Source organism: Leopardus geoffroyi, chromosome D2, assembly GCF_018350155.1.
Source record: "Leopardus geoffroyi isolate Oge1 chromosome D2, O.geoffroyi_Oge1_pat1.0, whole genome shotgun sequence".
NCBI classification, from domain to species: Eukaryota; Metazoa; Chordata; class Mammalia; order Carnivora; family Felidae; genus Leopardus; species Leopardus geoffroyi.
This window is the reverse complement of record NC_059334.1, coordinates 41,283,995-41,308,063: the sequence shown is the minus strand read 5'-3', so window position 1 is coordinate 41,308,063 and position 24,069 is coordinate 41,283,995. Positions and strand designations below refer to the sequence as shown.

At 44.0% G+C, this 24,069-nt stretch overlaps 2 protein-coding genes across 11 annotated transcripts in view; one reads left to right on the top strand and one right to left on the bottom strand.

The window, feature by feature from the left end:
* The window catches only part of NRG3 (neuregulin 3), a 1,060,953-nt gene extending 1,048,105 nt beyond the window's left edge, over positions 1-12,848 (bottom strand). For 6 of the 10 annotated variants that reach the window (XM_045437865.1, XM_045437867.1, XM_045437864.1 and 3 more), the window contains exon 1: positions 11,897-12,847. In XM_045437865.1, coding sequence (XP_045293821.1) covers positions 11,897-12,731 — 835 coding nt within the window. In that variant the 5' untranslated portion in view covers positions 12,732-12,847. Of the gene's footprint in view, positions 1-11,896 lie in introns of all 10 variants that reach the window. The other 4 variants (XM_045437860.1, XM_045437862.1, XM_045437863.1 and 1 more) reach the window with 1 other exon arrangement.
* On the top strand, positions 12,769-14,842 carry LOC123576688 (translation initiation factor IF-2-like). Its single transcript, XM_045437871.1, has 2 exons — positions 12,769-14,299; positions 14,709-14,842. Exon 1 carries the CDS (start codon positions 12,875-12,877, stop codon positions 14,033-14,035), a length of 1,161 nt encoding a protein of 386 aa, XP_045293827.1. The 5' UTR covers positions 12,769-12,874; the 3' UTR covers positions 14,036-14,299; positions 14,709-14,842.
* The last annotated feature ends 9,227 nt before the right edge of the window (positions 14,843-24,069 follow it).

Genomic DNA, 24,069 nt, shown 5'->3' with positions numbered 1-24,069 from the left:
GTGGGGCGCCTGCGTGGCTCAGTCGGTTAAGCATCGACTTTGGCTCAGGTCACGATCTCATGGTTTTTGAGTTCGAGCCCCACGTCGGGCTCTGTGCTGACAGCTCGGAGCCTGGAGCTTGCTTCAGATTCTGTATCTCTGTCTCTCTCTGCCCCTCCCCCACTTGTGCTCTATCAAAAATAAATAAAATGTAAAAAAATAAAAATAAAAAAAAAAAACACAAGTACCCACTCAGAAAGCCTTAAATTGAAAAAGAATGTGGGTATCTTGCATGGAGTCTCACTAAGCCAGGATCCCGAGAACAAAAGGAAGCTGCTAAAGCCAGAAAGACCCTCTTCGCACCTGTTAGACTGTGTGGCATGAACAACAAACACAGCATTATGATCCACTGGAAAAATCCACACACGCAGGCCACCACCCTAGTAGCATGAACTGAACTCCAAAGGAATGATCTGAAAGATTTCTCTTCTATTTTTAAGTTTGTATTGATATATAGAGCTTGATGAATTTTAACCAATAGAAGTCACCCATGTAATTAACACCCAGATCAAGAAGCAGATAATTATCATTATCTTAAAGCCTCATATCATGGGTCTCTCCGTTCACTACCTGCCACTTCCCCAAGAGACTCACTACCTTGACCTCTAACATTCAACATTATATTAACAGAGTCCTACTTTTGTTCTGACTCTTTCCGTTCACCAATGTATTTGTGAGCTAGCCTAAAAGATTTTGAGCACAATTCGTCACCAAAGATTTATGTTCTCTACAAGTCACTACTGTCCATCGGCCTATGGAATTTATCTATCTGTAGTGGAACCACCTAACATTAGTAGAATAAGTATCTTATGATTCTGTGAGAGGTTTACAGCATCTAGAAAATGTTTGAACTGGTCATCCCACCTGTTCTCATTTGACCTCAGCCTTCCTTCTAAGACCAACCACTTCAAACTAGCCTTTGTATTCTGCTTTCATGTGATCCTTAAAATAGACCAGATAATCAGTCTATACATATACACAACTGATTGACTTCTACTGCCTATGTCCATCCCAAGATACACTACCAAAGACTGCCCAACATCTGCAGGCTGCCAGAGCCATTAAGTAACTCATTAAACCTCCATCTTCTTCATACTTGTAAGGTCAAGGTTAATAATCAAAAGCTCAAGGTAAGATACTCTGCCTTCAATAAGGCATTATTTCCCATGAGCAAATGAAATGCATTTATATGTCCACGCATGTGCATTTCACAGCAGGAATGCAACTCAGCCAACACTTTAATGCTGACACCACCAATCAAGACACAAATACTTGGACTGAAAAGAAAACAAAAACTTCACAGAACCAAGACCAATAATTAAACTGATTCATGGAACGTATTCTCTACTTTTCTAAAAGTTTAATAACTTCTAACCAGAGAGAGAATTCGTGACCGTTAAATAAGACAGAAAATACAGCAAAATACAATGAAATTAAGCAGCATTCCCACTCCACAATCCAGAAATCACCACCATTAACAATGTGGTATACTTCCTTTGAATATAGTTACTGTATACATTAAACCCATCTATTAATCTGCATAGCTTAATATAATTGGAACTTTATATAATTTTCTATCCAAAGTTTTAGACAATTTATACTAAACACTTTCCAGTATATTTTAAATTATTAAAAATACAATTTAATAGTTTTGTGAATCTATCACATGGCCAAAGTAAAATTTACTTTATTTATAATTTATTTCATTTTAACCTAAACCATATAAATTTACATTCACTTGCCAAATATTTGGCTATAGAATTTAAGGCTTTTCACTAAATTTCTGTTACCTTTCTTGTGAAAAACCACACCCAACTTACACACTGCAATGTTTCTGTTTGAGTTTATTTATTATGGAATGAGAACATAAAGCCACATGTGAAACAATCCAAGTGCAGATTTCTCATGGATATGTAAGTATATTCTACCTTAAACTTGCCCACAACTTCTCCAACAAGCATTGTTTTTAAAGTGACTTATCTTTAAGGAGTATATCCAAAGTAAACAACTTAGTTCTCACAGAAACCACAATTAATTCATGGGTTTGCATCCTGTTGGAATATATTACCTCATTACAGTAACAAGAACAACAAGCATAAATAGATTTAGATACAACTACAACTTGGTAAACACACCTCTCATTTGGCGAAGGCTGACACCCAATGAACTGGGGCTGTTCAACATGAAAGGGGCATTGGTGAGTTTTTCAATCCAGAAATAGAATCCCATACAGAAAAGTCAGTTAAGTAGAATTCAGTCAAGATAGTGTATAATATAAACATTTCTGCACTCCATTTTTACTTTTCCATTCCTGGAGTCTAGATGTTGCCATCATGCCAAAAAATCTTTTGTTTATCAATTTGGAAAAGCAATCTCACTTCCCCTCTTCTTGATGAGTACAGCTGTCATTCTCAGTCTACATGATTCATTCATAGTCTGATGGGGATTTTGACAAGGCAGGTTCCCTCACATTACAGTATTCCTATCCTTCAGCATGACTATTCAAAGACTGTAATAAACGAATCTTGGGATTTGACCAATTCCTGTTTTCTTTTCGTAAGTTTGCAGAAATAGAAATCCCAATCATCTTTCACTTTAACCAACAGAATCGTTCTTTTCCTTAGAGATCCTTGCTAGACAGAAATGTCAGAGAAGTAAGCAGTGACTGGAGTCCAGCATGGGGTGTTCCTGGCAGACTATCAGAGTCTCACCAATGTTACTCTTCTTTGGAGTACTGGCTAAAAAGTCAAGGGTGGGTATCCTGGAGTATAGTTCCAAGAGGGAATTCAGATGCTCTGCAGGATACACTACATGGTACAACACCCGATATTTATCTGTTAGGGTTGGTAGTTCAGTCTGTAGGACCGCAAGGCTATGAATCCAAATGTTCCCTGATACATTTCCATTGGTCAGTCTCAGCATATGATGCAGTAACTACCATAATCAAGAGCAAGTTTGGAATGGTCAGAAAAGACTATTTTGGCTGGATATTAGGAAGCAGAGAAATAAAGTCTGTAGCTGTTCCTTATCATTGGTCTACTGAATCACCAACAAGCAGCCACAGGACAAAAGAGAAGATCGAGGAATACAAGTTTAGAGAACACATTCTTTAGCTTTTGTTGAAACATCCCCTAAATTTCTCCTTGGACTGAAAACCAGGACAATTTCTCTGGTTTAAAAGGCTCCCTTTGGGACACCTGGGTGGCTCGGTCGGTTGAGCATCTGACTTCCACTCAGGTCAGGATCTCACGGTTTGTGAGTTGGAGCCCGGCATCCGGCTCTCTGCTGTCAGCTCAGAGCCCACTTCAGATCCTCTGTCCCTCTCTCTGCCCCCTCCCCACTCATGCTTTCTCTCAAAGATGAATAAACATTAAAAAAAAAAAAAAAAAGGGTTGCAAAAAAAAAAAAAAAACAGATATAGAGCAAATATGTCATTTGTGGAGTTTACGAAGGCAAATGCCACTGTCCCTGAGCTAAGGGCTTGAAAGAAGCCATGTACACAGACATGGACACATTCTTACTAATGGATTAGGATTTGGGGTAGGGAGAGATTACCTGTAAAAGAATATCATTCGGTCTTCCTGATCCTTCAAACTATGCCACTTAGCAGGTCCTTCACAAATTAACAGAACCACTCTAGGCCAGGTTCAAGTACCTGCATGAGTGAGATAATCATACCTAGGCCACTGGCCGAGATGATTGTCTTTGAGTCCTTGATTCAATCAATAAATAAGACAATAAATAGGGCAATAAATAAATATGTAAAGTGCTCGCTCTCCTGGCACACAGTAAAATTCCACAAATAGCAGCTCTCATTGTTATTTGCTGAATTCTCAAGCCCATTCCAAGACTGAGCTTCTGTGAAGAATTCTTCTGCACTTCTACAAGCAAAAATCATGGCACGGAAACCAACAGAGCCTGATCCTAAAACGATGATAAGACTGGGATTTTTCTCTTAGTAAAGTTCTAACTCACTGGCAAGTCACAGGAAGATCATGACTACGATCACATGTAGTCATGGGATGTGTATCATAAGAGGCAGGCTAATATGTTCAGGAATTCTTATCAAACATTTAGCATAAAAATTCTATTAACTCTGCCTCTAATGTACTCATGCTAAAATAGCTGCACACATTCAGATGATCTTATTTATTTTCCTAATGCTCTTTTAGCCTACATTGTATCCATGATACGCACTATCACTTCTAAGAAGAGAAAATCTTATCACTGGAAGCTGCTAAACTTCTATTATTAAACTTAATTCTCAATTCAGTTTGCAGGCTAGTTTCTGACTCGTCTCTTTTTATGCCTGGGAATGGCAAAACCTATGATTTACTTACATGCACCAACCTGTCTTGAAAAATAAAAGCTTGTAACAAAAAAGTAAACTTTGAAATATAATTGAGGATTACGTTTCCAACAAACACAGGACCAGATGTTTTCAAAATGCTAACAGTAAAGTTCCCCAAAGTGCAAAGGTATACATCTAAAAGAGCTCTTTGATGGATCCGAGCAACCTATCAATCCTCTGGGGCTTAATTCACAGTAACTTCTAAGAAAAGAGGGGAACAGAATGCAATGCAGAGATTGCCTGTTTTTACTGAAGTTCTCTCCAAACTCCAAAGACTCAATGACAACAAGACAGTGTGGGAATGGAAACAAAGAGAGGCATAGGGCATTTTTTCTTTCATCAAGAAACCTAAAGATTTCTGTAGATTTCAGGTTTCCAGATAACCCAACAATCTCACTCATATCCCACCCACCCCCCCCCCAAACTTCAGTTCCTCTCTTTGATAAATGCATGTCCAAAATAAGCGTTTAAAAAAAGCGCACCAAGCAAAGGGTGAGAAATGGTGGGCTCCAGTTTGTGGAATAAACACAATTTCCAAGGTGATTTGAGGTAGATTTCCACACCATATTCTACTGTGTGTGCCAGGGTATCCGAGAGGAATACAGAAAGATCCAAGGGCATACAAGAACAATAATCTCTCATTGTGATAAAATATCCCTCAAGCTAGGTAGCAAACTAGCTCCAATATCTCAACTGAATTCAACAGCCTGATGTGTTCTTGGAGGAAAATACCCAGTCTATCCACTTCCCATTTCTCTGGACATATAAACAGTAGAGCGTTTTGCAGCTTACATACCCTTTTACAAGTGGTATACGAGGCAGGTAATTATCATGACCCTCATTATCCCAGTAAAGGAAGTTAAGGTTCAGAGAACAATGGTTCTTTGAGGTTGCAGACTTATCACTAGATTTAAGGCTATGGGTTTTGCTTTTGTTTTTGTTTTGTTAATGCAAATCTTTGTCACCGTCACAAAAATCTCGAGAAGTAGTCACTTTCTTAACCGAGAAGTAGTCACTTTCTTAACCTAGCTCCGCTTAGCCAGCTGACTGTCACCACCCATCCAGAGAGATGAACCCTGTTGGGCCCTCCTGTCTGGTGGAAGGCCAGGGAAGCTGGCCACCAGGCCACCAGGGAAGCTCCAAGAAGCACACACACCTCCGTGACCAACTTTTGGGGCAGCCGGGGCAACAAACCTGTTTATGCCAGTAGCTCTTACTGTAATTACGCAATTGACTTAAATTTGTTGGAAGCCACTGACATATGATTGTGGAAATGAAACAGAACTCTAGTTTCTATTGAAACATAGTTGAATGCTTTGTAGAAACTCCAAATCGTGAGTCGTTTGCAAAAAAATAAAATAAAATAAAAGTTATTTGAATTGCATGGGCAAGAAGACTAGAAAAGATACCCAGGGCAAGGAAAATTAGTATAATGCCCATACACAATCTGGTTCAGATTCCTCCACCAGTGTCTTCAAAGAAGAAAGAGGTAATTAGAGGTACAGATTATGAAAAAAGAAAAGAAAAGCAAGGAAAAGAAACAGATGCTAAAGCTCAAACTTACGACACATCTTCAAGAAAAAGCTCTGCCCCTAGATCAACATATGTGAGAAAGCTTTATTTTAACTCTCTGCTTCTTAAACTATTACTTTTCTAGACTTCTTAAATTAACCAATTAACTACCAGCATTGTGATGCCCCAAACTGATGTTCAATAAATAACATGATGTCATCATGTTCAACTGTACCATTGTTTTGTGGAATCACACAACAAGCGATTCCACATACAAGTCAAAATTTGTATGATTTGACCAATTTTTGTGGAACAATAAATGGCCATGAGGCTTCAGCTGAGTTTTTGGAATCCTTAAAATTTTTTCTACATTTAAAAAATAAAGCACAAAGGGCGCCTGGGTGGCTCAGTCAGTTGAGCATCTGACTTGGGCTCAGGTATTGATCTCACGGTTTGTGAGTTCAAGCCCTGCACTGGGTTCTGTGATGACACTTCAGAGTCTGTTTGGGATTCTCTCTCCTTCTCTTGCTTTCTCACTCTCTCTGCCCATCCCCCACTCACACTCCCTCAAAATAAACTATAAATAAATAAATAACGCACCAAGACAGTTTACTAACTCAACTGCATAAATGAGTAGACTTCTCTTCTTAACTTTCTACATCAACTTAATCTAACGTCATCTTACCTGGAAGGCTGACTTCTATAACAACTTGAAATGACCCGGAGATATAAAGAATACCAAAGAAAAATTTTAAAGACTACTGTTTATACTATAATCTAAGAAATAAAGGGATTAAAAAAAATCAGAAGTCTGTAAGGAATCTTCAAAAGAGCCATTATTCAACAGGAATAAGAGAAGTCCTAATGAAACAGTGGCAAAGATGGAAAATCAAACTAAGAATCTATCCTAAAACTTCCATTAATAATTACACAAATACAAAACACCTACTTTGGTATGTTTTCATCCAGATATAACAAGACTTTAAACAAGGGTATTCCCTGGCCCTTTCAATATGTATATGGTTCGGGAGGAAATGCTTTTCTGAGTATAGACAAGAAAAACTTCTGGGATCTCAAAATGTCTCAGTGGTATTTGTCAACCCAGTATGGCTCTGCCTCACCCAACACAAAAGTCTAATGATAAAAACAGACTCAAAGGGAGAAAAATGAATTTCCGTTCTATTTACAAGCAATTCAAATGCCTTTTACAGACTTAGATTTATGGCTCTTCCCTTGTTCTTATATATTTCAGGGCCAACTTTCATGTTCCATTTTCAACATCCCAGATAGAATATCAAGATATGCTTGGCACTGGATACCAGAGGCTATGAGGAAAGAATTTCTACAAAAGAAGCAAGTTGAAAATCTGCCTCCTTCTCATTGTGGTGTGGAGAGGAGGAAGAGCTGGGGGAAGTATTCCCAAGGGAAGAGAGGTCCTGTTCATCTGCACGCCGGACCTCCCAGGACGGCACTGTGTTCACACTCTGCCCCAGTACTCTTGCTTCTGGCCCAGCTTGGATTTAGAAAGTTGGTTTCTTTAGTAACAGAGAGAAGTCCCCACAAACCAGCTTCTATCGTTTATCTGCTGAGGTTTTTCCCTTTCCGATGAGTTTGTGGTTCAACACCGTGTTCAAAAAAGCCTATCCAGGAAACACAGCACAAATACAAAAGGTGGCTGGATTCACCCATCAACCCTGCAAAACGTACTTTCAATTGGTAACAGCATTCCCAACCCCTTATCTCAGTCATGGGGAACTGAGGAGGAAGGCTTAAACCACCCTGTCTTAAGACCAAACTAAAAATGGCTCTAGAAAGAGCTTTGCCAGTTCTATGCCCACACCTGCCCCTGCCCTGTGTTTCTTGTGTGTGTGAGGATGATGAAGCACAACATAAGTTGTCCAAAGGGCAAAACATACAGTGTAACTGATTAAAGCAGGAAAGTCTCATAATCTTATATTAAGGCCAACGAAATCAAAGCATACTCAGGTTGCAGCACGTGCTCCTAAAAAAGTTCTCAATTGGATTTCATAAGAAATACTGACCTCGAGCTCCTAATCCTCTCACATTGGCTACTGCACATGACTGGGGCCCACACCTGCTCTGTTGGAGTTCCTCTGAAGGATTCAATTCATGTGTACAAAAGACATTACGTAGGAGTAACTTCATTTAAACAAATTATACCTAAGGCTGCTACAAAACAACTAAGAGTACTCTTACTGAAAGACTAAATGTTTCTAAAAGAACAGACAGGAAGATACTCTGTTATCAATGGCAGTCTTCAAAATTACAACAGGTATGATTAGGTAAAGTTTTACTTAAATAGACTTGGTTATATTAAAATTACCCACATAGCATGTTTACACATCACGGATACATTTTGCATTTATCTCTTCACTAACTACACTATTTGAGATCTGTGATCTTACTTACTGTAAATACTATACACCTTCCAAACAGGACCCAAAAACTAACCAATTAAAAGTGGTTCTTTGTATTTGAATTTAGCCAATGACTCTGGACTTTTAACTGTGAAAACAGTGCTTCCTGCTGAGTAAAATAACAATCCAGACTTGTATTGACAACATTCTACATATAAGTTTCAGGTCTAAAAATAGAATTCAATGTGCTGTTAAAAGGCTGTTTGTACACTAGTCAAAATCACTGTTCTACTGTCTGTAGTAAATCTCCTTTCGGCTTGAAAAATCTGTGAACTAATCAAAACTTTCAGAGGTAAAATGCTTCAAGGATGTTTTGATGAAATAATCTAGTGGCAATACATTTAAAATATTTGTTTCTAAAACATCTGAACCTAAAGCAAATCCCGGGCAACCAACAGGGAACCCAAGAGACCCCGGTAACACTGAACAAAGTTTTGGTCCAGCTCATGGTCTAAAGGTTGGAGGGGAACAAGAGACTAGTCAACTTCAAGCCCTTCCTCTCCCTCTGTGTTTTAAGTTCAATCTTTCTTCATCTTTGATCCTACAGAAAATTAGAGTCTTCTAAACTGAGCCTGCCCCATAACAAAAACAGCTTTTGTTTTGCCTACTACTCATCAGTAAATGTGTTGATTCTAAAGTGAACCAGGCTTTTTTCCTCCAAAGATCTGTGTTGCCTTTACAGACAAAATCCTACTGACTGACCTAACAGGAACACAGAGACATTCATTCTGTAAGCCCTGAGATGTTCAATTCAAGAGCAAGGACCCTGGCCATTAAAGAATTTGTGACTTAGTCTTGAAAAACCAGAGCCCTGTCCTTAGCTGTCCTCAGGTGCTACAACACAATTCATGACTTTCACTAAAACAAGAGGAAAAAGCAGGGAGGGAGGGAGGGAGGGAGGGAGGGAAGGAAGGAAGGAAGGAAGGAAGGAAGGAAGGAAGGAAGGAAGGAAAAAAAAAAAACCCAAAATCTACTGAAGTCTAAAGGCAGGAAAGTAGGAAAAAGGGGAATTTCTCTCCTGGGAACTTTAGTAACATAATCAAAACAAATGAAAAATAAAATGCAAGATATTCAGGCCATTCTTCAGCCCACAGTAGCAGTGCTAATAATCCCTCAAAAAATCCTTATATCCTTTTGTTAATCATCTTACAATCTTGGACCAAAAAATAAAATAAAATAAACTGTCCTTTTCTTTAAATTACCATAAAAACCTATCTAGTTAAATTCATCCTTAACGGAAACAACATAATCTTTCTTTCATTAAAATTTCCCTTGTTGATATATGCAAACCAGGTCAGTTTCTATTGGATTTGCATACTTGTGTTTTATCCCTTAATTCAACTCCTTATTGAAGGTTTAAAAAGAGCCAAGAGCTGGACCTCAGATACACATAAAACAAACACTGCTTATGTGTCTAAGCGAACACTGACACCATTTACAGATTCTCCACCCCCTCCCTTTTCCTTGGGGCTGAGAGCCTTGTCAATAATCATTACTTATTAAACAGGCTGCCATTCCCTTCTACAAAATGTAGAAAAGGAGCATGGAGGGGTAGAAATAATTACCTTGGCCTTTTCTTTAAAGACCTCCGGAATGGGATGCAAGGAAATCAATTGAGGAAGAACAGGAAATATCCCCCCCCCCACCCAGGTGCAAGACTCCCCCCCCCTCCACCGGCACACCACATCCACACACACATCCACAGTTGGGAAGTACACCCACACTCCATTATCCGTACCAACTGCACCGAAAGATAAAAATCCGAGGTCTTCCGGATACACACGTATATATTTTCCAACCACTGAGTATGTTCACACATACACTTGCACATCCTTTATGCTCCACAAAACTCAAGCTAGATTTCCTGAGAGAAGCCTCCAAACACCTCCTTGGAAAACATGCTCTCAAAAATGATTGCTTCAGCCAAAGGAGAGGGAAGCAGCAGGTTACCGGTTTGACTGCCATTCTGGTTTGTGGCAGATCCCCTCCTTCCCCTCTTCTCCCTGACTCCCAATTTATCTTTAGCTTATTGTTTCCCCCAGAGTCCGGATATTAAGGAATTTTTCTCCTGGACCTTATCCACAAACACACTAAATCCCTTCTGTAAAAGTTTCAAGTGTTAAATAACACCCAGGGTGAGAGCACAGGTCAGGAAAATGAACTTCCAGATGACTGAAAGCATCCCAGGTATTTCTACTGAAGAGAAAATGATGAGCCCTCTTCCTTTCCTCTCCAGATGTTACAGCTCAAAACAGAAATGTGATGGAAAGCGAGTATAGCCAGGCAGTTTTTGAAGACCGGGCTTGCACAGAACTTGAACTGGCAGGCTGGGGGTTTGTCCTAAATAACCTTCACAGGTTGCAAACTGTTTCCCATATCCTAATCAACAGTCAGACTGAAAAGCTTTCTAAAATTTCCTTAGAATAAGAGCAAGGTGGGGGGTGGGGCGGGAGGTCAATTAGTCACACAAAACATTTGAAAAGATACAGAGAAGAGATACACCATCTACACGAATAAATAGGGATCCATCACTCTTGAGGTAAACTGGCCAGTATGGGCAGCAATCGCCCCGTGGTTGAAGAGGCCACATTCACAGAGTGACCGGTTTCAAAAGGGCTGGACGTTCTCCCCTGGAGTGCAGAGAACTATCCCATTCCTTATATTTTTCTGGCACCTGGGGAGATGAGGTTCACACCCCACCTCTGGGAAACGAACAAAAGCAAATGCTTCACAGCGCTGAAAAAACTCCTCCTCCGTCAGGACCCTAGAGGCGGTAGCTCCGCAGGGCTCCCTTCCCATTTCCCCCTACTTAACTCACTCTGGGAGGCCAAAGAATCAATCTCCACACCTTGCAATGGCCATGGGCAGAGTGGGATCGGTTTAGCCCTCCGCCATGGATCGCCTCCTTTCCCTACCTCCCCCAATGGCTTCTAATTAACCCTTCCTGGTCCCTGCCCGGGTCAGGGCGGCTAGTAGTCCTACAGGTTCGTTCTGTCGACATTTCCATCAAATATCACCCCCCCCCCCCATCCACACACACACACACACCCACCCACATGGACACAACTTCCCTTTGTGGTTTAGCGTCGGTCAATTTGCATGTGCTTTTCTTTCTCGCCTTCCTACGGGCAGGGAAAGGGCTCAGTGCTTTTGGGAAGGCCCACCCTCCCGCCCCAGCTCTCAATAGGAGCCGGATCCGGGAGCTCACCAGCAGCTCTGCAGTGAGCAGAGATCGCCCTCGCGTTAACCCTTTGAAGAGATCTGTTCTCATCTGGGACCCGCTGAAGTAGGCCGGGTGGAGCTTGACAACCTCCCTCCGCTTCCTAGCGCGCCCCCCCCCACCTCCACAGCCCCCCCCCCCCAACACTGACCCTGAACAGACCTGCACCTTTCACCTCCCTTGTGGCCAGTTTTAACTATCTCATTCACTGCTCCAAACCTGAAATAGGATGAAGGGTGGAGGATGCTAGAAGACAGGCGGCGGGGAGCAAAGACAGCAGGAGGGCAAAACGGAAACTCAGTAGTAAATCAGAGTTCAGACCAGGTGTACACTTACGAAATTTGGGGCTGGTGCTCGTTTCTGGCGCGGTGGTGGCAGAGGAGGAGGAAGACGAGGAGGAGGAGGAGGAGGAGGGGGTGGCCGCATCCTGAAAGGGAGACAGGGTCCAGGACGGAGTGGAATCATGAAGGTAGGAGGAGGTAGCGTATGCCGCAGTGGGCCAGGAGGGCATTGCCTGGGTGCTGGGGGTTCCTGGCACCGGGGGTCGGGAGCCCGGCGTGCTGCTACTGAAGAAGGGGGCCGTGGTGGACAGGACCGTCGGGGGGGCCGCAGTGTTTCGTGCGGTGGTGGAGCGCGGGCTGGCCCGGATGGGCACCCGGTGTCCGGGAAAGCGAGTGGGCGCCCGCGTGATGGTCGTCAGGCGGGTGCTAATCCGGTTGGGCGTCCTGGAAGAGGCGGCGCCGCCGGCGGAGGGGGTGGCGGGGGACGCAGTGGAAGTGGTCGTGGTGGTGGTCTCCATGGCCTTGGGGAACGAGCTGGGCTTGGAGAGGAAGAAGGGGTCCTGGCCCATCCCCTTGGAGTCCACCAGGTCGGTGGGCACGTATTCCTTGACGGAGCCCACCACGATCCATTTGAGGAGCATGAGGCTGAGCCCCAGGCCGATGAAGCCGATGAACAGAGGCACCACGCACAGCCACGTCTGCTGCCGGTTCCACACGATGCAGTCGCTACAGCGTAACTCCCGGGGGGGCTCGGCCGCCCCTTCGCCGCCGCCGTCCGGGCCCCCGCCCGCCGCTGCCGCCGCCGCAGCCGCCGCGGTGCCCTCCTCGGCCGAGGCGGCGGCTGCCGAAGCGGCTCCAGGTGGCGAGGCAGCGGCCGCACCTTCACTCATCCTAGGAGCCGGTCTTCACCTTCGCCCCCCCGAGGGCCGCGCCAGAGGCATGGGGCCGCGCGGGCCGGGCGCGGGCGCGGGCTCCGGCGGCGGCGGCGGCGGCGGCGGCGGGCTCGGGCGCAGGCAGCGGCCGCGGCGGCCGCATGCAAATCGGCTCCCTGCCCCCACGCCCCTCCCCCCGAGAGGCGGGCGGCGGGCGGGGAGGAGAGGAGCGGGGGAGGGGACGCGGGCCGGGGAGGGGGCGGCGAGGAGCGCGGAAGAGGGGCGAGACGGGCCCCCGGCGCCGCCGGCCGGTCAGGGAGCGGCTGGGCGCCTCTGCAGCCCGCCAAGCGGCCTCCTGCGCGCCGGGGCCCCGCGCCTGCTGTTGCTGTTGCTGCTGCTGCTGCTGCCGCTGCTGCTGCTACTGCCGCCGCCGCCGCCGCCGCTGCCGCTGCTGCTGCTGCTGCCGCCGCTGCCCGCCGCCTGCCTGCGCCCCAGCCGCGCCGGCATCCTCGGGGCGCCGCGCCCGGCCCGCTCCCCGGGGCGCCCGCCCGCGCCGCCGCTGGGCCTCGGCCGCCTTCAGGGGCCGAGCCGGCCGGCCGCGGGATGCCAGGCGCCGGAAAGCCGCATTCCGACACAGGGGGCCGTCCTGGCCGCCGCCGCCGCCGCTCGCCCGGCCCGGCGCGCCGAGTTTCTCGGCGGCTGCTCCGCGAGCCCGGGCGGCAAGGTGCACCTGTTCTTCAGCCGGCCCGCAGCCAACCCTCGGCCAGCACTCTCTGGGAGAGACCAATCCGAGCGCAGCGCGGAGGGCGAGCGGCCGGGCTCGCCTCGCTCCCGCCGCCGCCCGCGGCTCCGCGCCGCCGCCCGAGAGTCAAACTCCAGCGAGCTGCGCCGTCGCCGCCGCGAGCCCGGGGCCTGGGGCGTTCGGGGCGTCCGCGGCGGGTGCTGTCGGACCCGCCGCAGAGGGAGACCCGCGCGCGAGCCGCAGAGGATTCGAAATCGGTCCCCGGCGCCGCTGCCGGGTCACGCTTGCGGAGGTGAAGCCGGAGACCGCGTCGGGGATCCCGGACGACGCGGACCTCCGGCCGGAGGTTGGCTCCAGGCGAGCTCTGGCAGCCGGGCGGGTGCGGTGTGCGCCGAGCCGCCGCGGACGGGCTGGGCTTCAGGCAGAGTGGCGCCTCCCACCAACACCTAATGGTGGTTTCTTAATGTGCACAAGAGAAATAAATGATCCTAGCAAACCCCCACTTGGAAGTGTGTGGCAAAAGCACCTCCCGACCGATCGTGAGCCCGTCTCCGGAACGGATCCGATGGGGTCAGACTGACGCTGTGGGGCGAGGGAGCTGGGCCCGAGCGCGTGGGAGGTTGTCTGCACTCCCCAGCCTGATGGCGGGTGCTGCTGGATGGAGAGCCACCTTTCCTCCGAGTTCCTCTGAGAGATGCTGGTGAAGCAGACGACCTTTGCGCGGTTAGACCTGGCAGATGTCTCCAAGCCGGTTTAGAACAACTTACCGTAGAAAACAAAGTATTGTCTTTAAATGTAGCCGAAAGCACACGCACACACGTCACATGGCCACTGACTGTGAGAGGTAAAATTTAGAAGGATTTGGGTCGATACCCAAAATTGTGTTGCGGGTTCCTTACCTTGGGTGGCGAGGCGCCTGTGTACCTGTATCTCAGGTGCAGTGTGGGACCTGCCTGGGGGAACCGGGGGACTGGGAGGGAAAGAAAGGAAGGGATAGAGAGCCAGCCTCAGCGTGCTTTATGCTGATGATGCAAAACCTTGCTTGTCAACGCTCCCCGGATTTCCTGGTCTAAAGTGGAAACTGGAAAGATGTTTTTATTTACAAGCTCCGAGAATGAGAAGTTGAGGATGGCAGGCTCCTGATACACCTCCCCAGCTGTGTAGGATTGGCGCCGATGCTGGAACCAGCGTTCTCGTGTACCGATACAGCCTCCACAAAGATGAAGTTTTCAAGGTATCCATTTTATTCGCAGGTGGAGAGCCGAACAGTACACGGAAAAGACTGCAGAGAGCAGAGGATGCATTGAAACGGGAACCACCCCCCGGGGATTTGGTGCCTACCAGAGTATTTTGCACAGACACGGTTAATAAATTATTTTCGATGGCAGTAATGCGGCTGTCACCTCTCTCACTCACAACATTGAGACTTTCCCCATAGGAAAGCTTTTGAGTTTCAGTTTGCTAGAACGTGCCCTAATCCAGTAGTGCTGAATTATGGTTCCAAAAATTGCAAGTGAAAAAAATATATATCACAACCCTTGAATCTGTATTCCTTCAGCTTTCCAATGCAAGGCACAGTCTTGTTAAGTAAAAAACTGACCCAATGTCTACCTTCTGTGGGTGCTGGGCAGTTATTGGCCAGCCTTTCCCATATAGCAAATAAAACTTAGCTTTCACACGAAACGTTGTGAAAGTATACCAGGTGCTGTTGTCAGCTATATGAGACAGGAAATTACTTTTCCAGAAAACGCTCCTAGCACACTGGCTCCCCCAGCATTCCAGTAACCACTCCCTTCTTTGTGCAGTGTACAAAAAGGGGTGCTGTAATGCTGCAGCTGGATAGATGCTCTCCGGAAACTCACTGCATTCACCCCGTGTTGTCTCTGTGCTCCCTAATGCCTTCTTCAGCCACCTCTACAAATTCCCTCTGCTTCTCATTTCCACTTAGCTTTAACAACTTATTCATGGTTCCCTGTTGAGCTTATTTTCTCCCAGATCCCAAGCCATTGCACTTGACTACCCATTAGCTCCTCTCACAGTGAACATCATCACTGGGAGGAGGGAAGGGGGGAGCCCAGTGCTATGATGGCCTTGTACCTGGGAGTACGTTGTACCAGCCCACTCAAGAAAGTTTGACAGATGTAGCCCTCCTTAACTTGCAATTTTATTATGAGGCTTCCTGGTAGCAGGTGGTAAGCCCTGGAACTGGAATTCGGGAGGGGGTGTGTCCATACCTGAGTCAAGGGCAAATAGTGGGCACTCTGCCAATACACAACCAGCTAGTCCGTCCTATGGTAAGGAGGAGTCCTGTTCCAGTGACTCGCAGTTCCCTGAAGCAGAACAGTGGAGAAAAGAGCTTCACACTCAGACTGAGGACAGGGATTCAAGTCAGACCTCTGGCCCTGAGAAGCAATTAAGTCACTCTGGGCTCCCGTTTTCTCACTTGTGAAATGAAACTCTGATACCTACATTGTATATAATTATATGAAATTGTATAACTAAATGATCTATTCACCTGTGGTGTCTCTCAAGCATCACTTTCAGGGGCGCCTGGGTGGCTCAATCAGCTGAGCAGCCGACCGGCTCAGGTCAGGATCTCACAGTTTGTGAGTTCGAGCCCCGTGTCAGGCTCTGTGCTGACAGCTCAGAGCCTGGAGCCTGCTTCAGATTCTGTGTCTCCCTCTCTCTCTGCCTCTCCCCGGCTCACACTCTGTCTCTCACAGTCTTTCTCGCATTCTGCCTCTAATGTTTTTAGTAAACATTAAAAAAAAATTAGAAATAAGAAAGCATCATTTTCAGATACCTTCCTATAGAGAGGGGTGTGGATTTTTCTAATAAATAGGCATGACATACCTCAGCCTCTCCTGAGCTCCATATCTGCCTGAATATAATCACCTTCTGGATGTCTCCTGTGTGATCCCACTAACCCATTAAACTCAGGATTGATGACCGTTGCTTCAAGTTTGCCCACAAACCAGCATTTGTGCTGAACTTCGTTTTTCCTTTCAGTGGCACTAAATTACCGAAGCTAGGAGTGTCAGTGCCATCTCTGACTCCTTATCTTTCATACTCCAACTTTAATTAGTTGTCTTCATTCATGGCACATTATCATCATCTTGGGTTCCCTCCACTGTAAAGTCTTTGGGAAAGGCCTATCTTCAGAACCACAAGGCTGGACATGAACTTGGTGGCCAAACACCCCCACTGTGTCGTCTCCCAAAGTGTCCCAGCCCAACAGTCATCCGGATCTAGCGGTCTTCTCTAGAGAAGACACCACTTACTGACCCAGCCTGCAGAGAGTATACATTATTACAAAAGCCAACAATCTGCCTTCCCATATTTTCACCCTTTGTTCTTAGATCATTAACTATATAAACCTTTCACTAACTAGGTGGCAGCCATGGAATATACAGCAGATAACAAAAGCTCCCTACGTTCACGGAACTTCTATCTCAGTGGGAGAGACTGACAATAAACAAACAAAATACATGACTTATGTAGTCTCTCAGAAACCACATCCAGGTGGATGTGCCTGTTGACAACATCCTGACTCCAAGGATTCGAGCATTACATCCCGTTATCATAAAACAAACACTAAAATTCATGAATTCTACAGAGCACACAAGACACAAAGTGTAAAGGGGGAGAATGCCAGTTGCTACTCTGTCCTAGTCCAAAAAGATGATTGTATCCACGTTCAGAGTTAAGGTATTTAGAAGGTCACCTAACTGCACTCTCACAAATCAGGAAACACTGAATACCAGGGTGTGAAATTCGAAGTGTTGAATGAGGCACTAAGATAAAATAGATGTGGAATTTCAGTGGGAGTTGCCAGAGGACAATGCCAACATTTCAAAACAGGTTAACTAAGAACGGGGGAGATGGCGCAACACATTGTAGATCAAGGGAGGATTTTTGTGAAGATTTCTTTGGCAGAACCTGTGCTCTGAGTTCAAAGCAAGAGGAGCCTACTGATATGGTGAGAGGAGTCTGCTGGAGGGTTCAGCATGGGGCTCCTCATGTTTGGCCGGGCTTCACTGGATTGGGATAGGCACACAAACCACAGGAATCACAAGTCAAGATGGTGAAAGTGGAGAGTGGCAGCAGAGGGCAGTTTAAGCATCTGCCATGCCAAGAATGCATGAAGCCACCCTATGGTGTTGAGTCCAGTTGGAATGTAGAGTGACCATAGAGGAGAAGCAGAAGTAGAAAATGAACTAGAAACTTAGTGTTGAAGGATCTGAGTGTCATAGTGTCATAGTGAGATGTTTACCATATATATATGTATATGGTATATATATATTGCACTAAATCCAAACTGTCGGTATTTTGGGGTACCAACATGGAACATTACTCTTGGGCTCAAAGTTTCCATTAATGTTTGTCTTATCTAGTTATGATCCTTCATCAATGTTTGCCCTTTTAGCCGTAGTATTTTTCCCCAAATATTGGTATAGGTGGATTTTTCTTAGACCATTTCACTGTACAACTCTATTCTTTTGAAATCACTTTATTGGATCTAAAATTGGAAGACTGGTGGATGGAAGTTTGCTTTGACAATTCATTGATCAAGCAACAGCCGTGGGCAACCTGGGGCCTTGGAAAGATCCGAGAAAATGTCTTCTCAGCCTGTTCAGAAACAAAAGGTGGTGGATTCCTGTTCTCTCTCTTCCCATCTCCAGACTCCAAAAAAGATTTCATTTGGCAGTTCACATGCCTCTCACTACTCCCAGATCAGGTTAAGTTAAGCTGCAAGTGTAGAAGACATGCAGTGTAGAAAGCCAACTCCCTGAAATGCTTTTTTATAATGGAGGAAGAAAATATCTGTGTCTCAAACTTCATTATCTGTAAGAAACCTAATACAGCTACATTCAGGAAGAGTTGGCTGTGACTTCGTGTTTGTATAAATAATACTTTGGCTTCATCTCACCTGTGCTTTCTAGAAATTTACATTCTGCTTCCTTAGATTTGGGGATGAAATTTTCATAACCTATATAGAGAGAAAACAATCAGATAATTTTCCACAATTCTCCACTGGTTTACCTCATGTCTGCACTATAGGGACTTTCTCATAAGCTGTTCCACAGACAGACACCTGAGGACAGACAGCCTTGGCACCAAGCCCCTGAGACCTTGGGTCACAATAGCTTGATGTGCTCAGCATGGGCCTAACTTCTTGCTTTATCTGACAGAATATTAAGATAAAAGTATGAATTTAGAGTTATTTTTCCCCCACAATCTCTTCTGAGGATTATTGGTAGTCTATTAAGATTTTTTTTAATTTTTATTTATTTTTGAGAGAGAGAGAGAGAGAGAGAGAGAGCGAGTGGGGGAGGGGCAGAGAGAGAGGAAGACACAGAATCGGAAGCAGGCTCCAGGCTCTGAGCTGTCAGTACAGAGCCCGACTCAGGGTTCAAACTTGTGAACTGTGAGATCATGACCTGAGCCGAAGTAGGACACTTAACCGACTGAGCCACCCAGGCGCCACCCAGGTTTTTGAGTGTTCCACAATATACCTCTTACTTTCTGTATCAGGTCCCAAAATGAATTCTTGATGTAGATACAGTCATTAATAAAGGAAAAAGCAGAAATCAAGTCAGACAGACTTGATTTGGACTTTCATCTGTTCGTGCAGCTGAAACATGTCCCCTGTGATGTGCCCAGTGTAACGGTTGACAGGCAGGAGGTAGGCAGCTCAAAAACAGTAGCTAGTATTCTTATTTCACAAACATGCAGTTTGCCTCAGTGCAGCATTATCTGAGGAGCCCATCTTTTCCAGCAAGCTTTGCTGAAGATATTTACAGGAGTATGGCACTGTGCTGTTGCCACTAATAAGTGGGGTGTGTAAGCTTCAGGATGAGCAAAAAGGCATTGTGGAGAAGCACTGGCCCTAGGCCCAGGTGACAAATGTACATTTATTCCCTCCATTGTGCACCATGCAGCACACATACTGCGCGACCTCTTCATGCAAACTGGTGCAACTGCTCTGGAAAACAGCACGGAGGCTCCTCAAAAGGTTAAAAATAGAATCATCCTACAACCCAGCAATACACTTCTAGGTATTTACCCAAAGGATACGGAAATACTGATTTGAAGGGCACATTATACCCCAATGTTTATAGCAGCGTTAGCAACAATAGCTAAATTATGGCAAGAACCCAAATGTCTATTGACTGATGAGTGGATAAGAAGTGGATATATTATATATATATATAATATATATATACACATATACATATATGTATAATACATATATATACATATACATATATATACACATATATATATAATATATACATATATATATATACATATACATATATATAATATATATATAATGGAATATTACTCAACCATAAAAAAGAATTAAATCCTGCCATTTACCATGAAGTGGATGGAGGTAGAATATATTATGCTAAGTGACATAAGTCAGTCAGAGAAAGATAAATACCATATGATTTCACTCATATGTGGAATTTAAGAAACCAAACACACAAACATAATGGAAAATTTAAAAAGAGAGAGAGAGAGGGAGGCAAACCATCAAAGAGACTCTTAACTACAGAGAATAAACTGAGGGTTGCTGTAGGGGAGGTGAGTGGGGAGGAGCTAGGTGGGTGATGGGCAGTAAAGAGGGCACTTGTTGTGATCAGTGATGGGTGTTACGTGTAAGTTACGAAACACTAAATTCTACTCCTGAAGCTAATATTACACTGTATATTGACTAACTAGAATTTAAGTAAAAACATAAGACATTTTAAAAAAAGGAAACCCACAAAATTATCATGAATAAGTATTAATAACTCATAGCAGGTTTGGCCCATCTGTTTTGTCTCTAAGAAAGGATATCGCAAGAAGCCAAAACTAGTTTGGGGCTTATAAATTGAAAAAGAAGGAAGGAAAACACCATCTAGTTTATTTAGAAAAAATACCAACTAAAAGCGAAGAGGCTAACAGTGCTTACCCCTTGTGAAATAGATACTCCAAGAGGTTTTGAAACTTAGAAAACCTGCTCTTAATCTTGCCTTTGAAAGTTTTACCATTTGGTGGAGGACAATTCCTGATTTTAAACAGAGGTCAACAAAATTACAAGGGTATGTTTATATTATGTACGTAACCATGTCTGTGCAGTGCTGAAGCTGAATACAGACAGTAAAGGGAAAAAAAGATTACTCAAACACTGCTTGGTGATGAAGTTATCAACTGGCTCTAGAGTTTTGTTTGGAATGATCTGAATTGAGTTGTAGTTACATTCAGCATCACTGATGCCAAAAGAGAGAGAGAGAGAGAAATAAGTAAGCAAACTGATTTTATTAGTCAGTTGCAGTAAGGGGAGCACCCCAGATCCAAAGTCAGAATGTCTCTTTGACTTTCATTGGGAGGGATAAAGAGTGATTTACAGTTGGAATTTTTTTTTTTGCAATTAGATGAAGTCTTAGTCAACTGACCAGGAAATGTTTATCTTTGTGTCTGTCTGGTTTTAGGGGGACAGACCTAGTCTTAGGTTATCATTCATGAGACAAAGAACAAGAGGCTGGAAGGTTTAGATTTGCCCTTTGCAGCAAGTTCAGGAGAAAGAAGAAAGGTCTGTGTTTGAACTCATCACAGGTAAACCAAGGGGTCATCTGTGAATCTTATGGGAGTCACGAGAAGGAGTTCACAGGGAGTCTTGTCTAAGTCATATGGGGAAGGGTGGTTCTTGGTGATAAGCCATTTCCTGGAACATAAAAGGAAGAAGGGATTTTTGAAAACCCAAATTGTGGGGATGGTTTTTTTAAGTGTTATTGTTTTCTAGGAACACACATCTCGGGTAAGGTTCAACACTAATGTTGACATAAATTTATAGCTCTCTTTTTGGCATCTTAAGAATGTGCATATGGTAATAATTATTAGCTAAAATGAGAGTGGTAACAGGTCTTATAGATTTATGCTTCCTTTTTACATGGGAAGTATGTATTAAAGCTATCTCCTAATCTTCAGTGCCTGTGAAAAACAGTGAACAAACATTGGAATTCCACAGGGATGTGACCAAAAGCATATCTGAATTTGACAAAATATCCTTCAAATTCTAGTTAGCTTAACACAGGGGATTTTAGAATTTAGAAGCCATAAAACTGTATCACAGTAAATCCTTTAAAACCATGGGTATGATCCCATATAATTTATAAAACACACAAAACCATATGAAGGTTTTTGTTGCCTTTCTTGGGAGTTTGGGTAACATTCATTTTATTTTTCAACTTAAGTTCTCAAAAATCATTATTTTTAATTAATGCTGGGATGTAAGAATGATGTCGTCTCTTGTGACTACAGACTTCTTGAACATTCGACTGACATATCTGACCAATGATTGTGTTTGTGCATGCTTGTGCTTAGGCTGTGTGTGTGTGTGTGTGTGTGTGTGTGTGTGTGTGTGTGGACTGATATATGTAAGGAAGTAAGGGAAGGTATGAGCACAGATTTTGTGTTAAGTATCTAGGGAATAAGGTGGAATTGGAATGGGACTACATGAATGGATGGAGAAAACCATATACAGAACAGTGGTGATTAGATTCCAAACACAAGGAAGAGGCAAATAGTGAAAACAGATAAGTCTTTGGGCTTGTGTCCCCAGAGGAATTTCTCAGAGTTGTGAAATGCAAAGTTGACCCCCTGAGAGACTAACCAGGCCAACTGGCTTCCACTGCACTTTGGGAGAAGAGCCAGCTTTGCTTCAGAAGCAGACTGGGGGAGTTTAGAATGGCGGCCAACTGCAATGCTGATGGTTGCTTTCATGAGAAATTCTCCACGAGGGACTGGAATAAGAAAATTCACCCAACTATGACCTCCTTTGAATCACTGTAAATGGAAACGATTTATAATTTCTACTACATTGGATAATATTAAAGACCAAAATAACACTATGTATGGTGAACGGCTTAACTATTAAAGAAAACATGAGGCAAAATCTCAGAATCATCACTTTGGGAATGACGTAAAGATAAAAATAATCTCCTTGGGAAATATTCAATTAGTGAGGAAGTATTCCCTTGGCAAGCAAACCTAACAGAAGATATTGGTGCTTTCTTGCCTTAAGGCAGATTTGCAAATAATTACACAAGTTGCCACCCCATACACTGCTCTGCCTGTTGTCCTTTCTCTCTCTGGAAGTCTTAAAAAAGTAAACTTACAATTAGCATTCCTAATGGTTCTCCATGGCACACATCTGATTTCTCCGGACGACTGGCCAAGCAGCAAGATATCTCTTAGGAAAAGCGTGATTTCATTTCCCAAATTTGAACTCCAAATGCACCCTTACCTTCTCTGATTGCTGAGGTATATATATCTTTAAGCAAGAGGATAGAACTCTACTCTAACCCCTAGAAATTCCATCTAGGCTTGAAGAATGACAGAAGGTACCTCATGTCCTATATTAGAATTTACAAGTGGAACCCAGAAAGATTTAGAAGTCACATCAAAAAGTTTGTGAACACTAAACTTTGTAGCAATCTATCAGGGTATTGAAGGAAGGCCCTGGAGGAAATTACACCTCCTGCACAAAAAAAAAAAAAAAGAAAAAAAAACAACTTTCAAGCAGTCTTTCCTGGAAGCGGTATTCCAGCGCCCCTTTGAAGTAGCAAAGTATACTCAGGATCTCATCATTCTACAGGCTAATGGGTAAAAAGTGACACCTTTCATCTTTAAAGCTTTCAGACAAACCTGCATCATTCAAATTCTCCAAGCAATTCCCTTTCCATATGGGAAAAAAATGGCCATGTCTTCTTTCTTTCTTTCATTTTAATTTTAAAAACGTGTGTGTGTGAGAGACAGAGAGAAGGTGGAACATCACAAAGTCGTGGCCTCTTTTGTCTCCAGACGTGGTGTCAGAAGTGTCATCCAGGAGAAAGAGAATGCTGCACATCAAAGTTGGTCCATCACACTGGACTTTCAAAGAAGCCTTAAACTGAGTTACAAAGACTTTGGTTAAGCTAAGCCAAAGGTCACATATCATTTCTGAAAACACAGGTATCAAATACTTGATGGATCTGGAAAAATATGTGTCCATAAAACAACAGGCAGAGCTGATATTGTGGCCAGTAATTTGTTTTATTCTTTCATGTGATCAAGGATATGGGCAGCGGAAAATTCAGTGAGCAAATAGTTGGGAAACAGAGGCTGGAATCTTTACTACTCCAATAATTTTATGAGACTCTGGATCTCAGTTATATTGTCCATAAAATGTGGGAAGCACTGCCTAACTCCAGGGTGATTGTGATGCTAAAACATAAAACAAATGTGAATACGTTTTGTAAATTTTAAAACATTGTGCATGTATTTAAAAGCACTCAAGGGGCATCTGGGTGGCTCAGTTGGTTAAATGTCCAACTTTGGCTCAGGTCAGGATCTCACAGTTGTGGGTTTTAGCCCCGTGTCAGGCTCTGTGCTGACAGCTCAGAGCCTGGAGCTTGCTTTGGATTCTGTGTCTCCCTCACTCTCTGCCCCTCCCCTGCTCATGCTCTGTCTCTCTCTGTCTCTCAAAAATAAATAAATGTTAAAAAATTTTTAAAAATTAAAAAAATAAAAAGCACTCAAGTACTATCAATGGATGTGATTAATGAAAAGTTGCCATTTTTA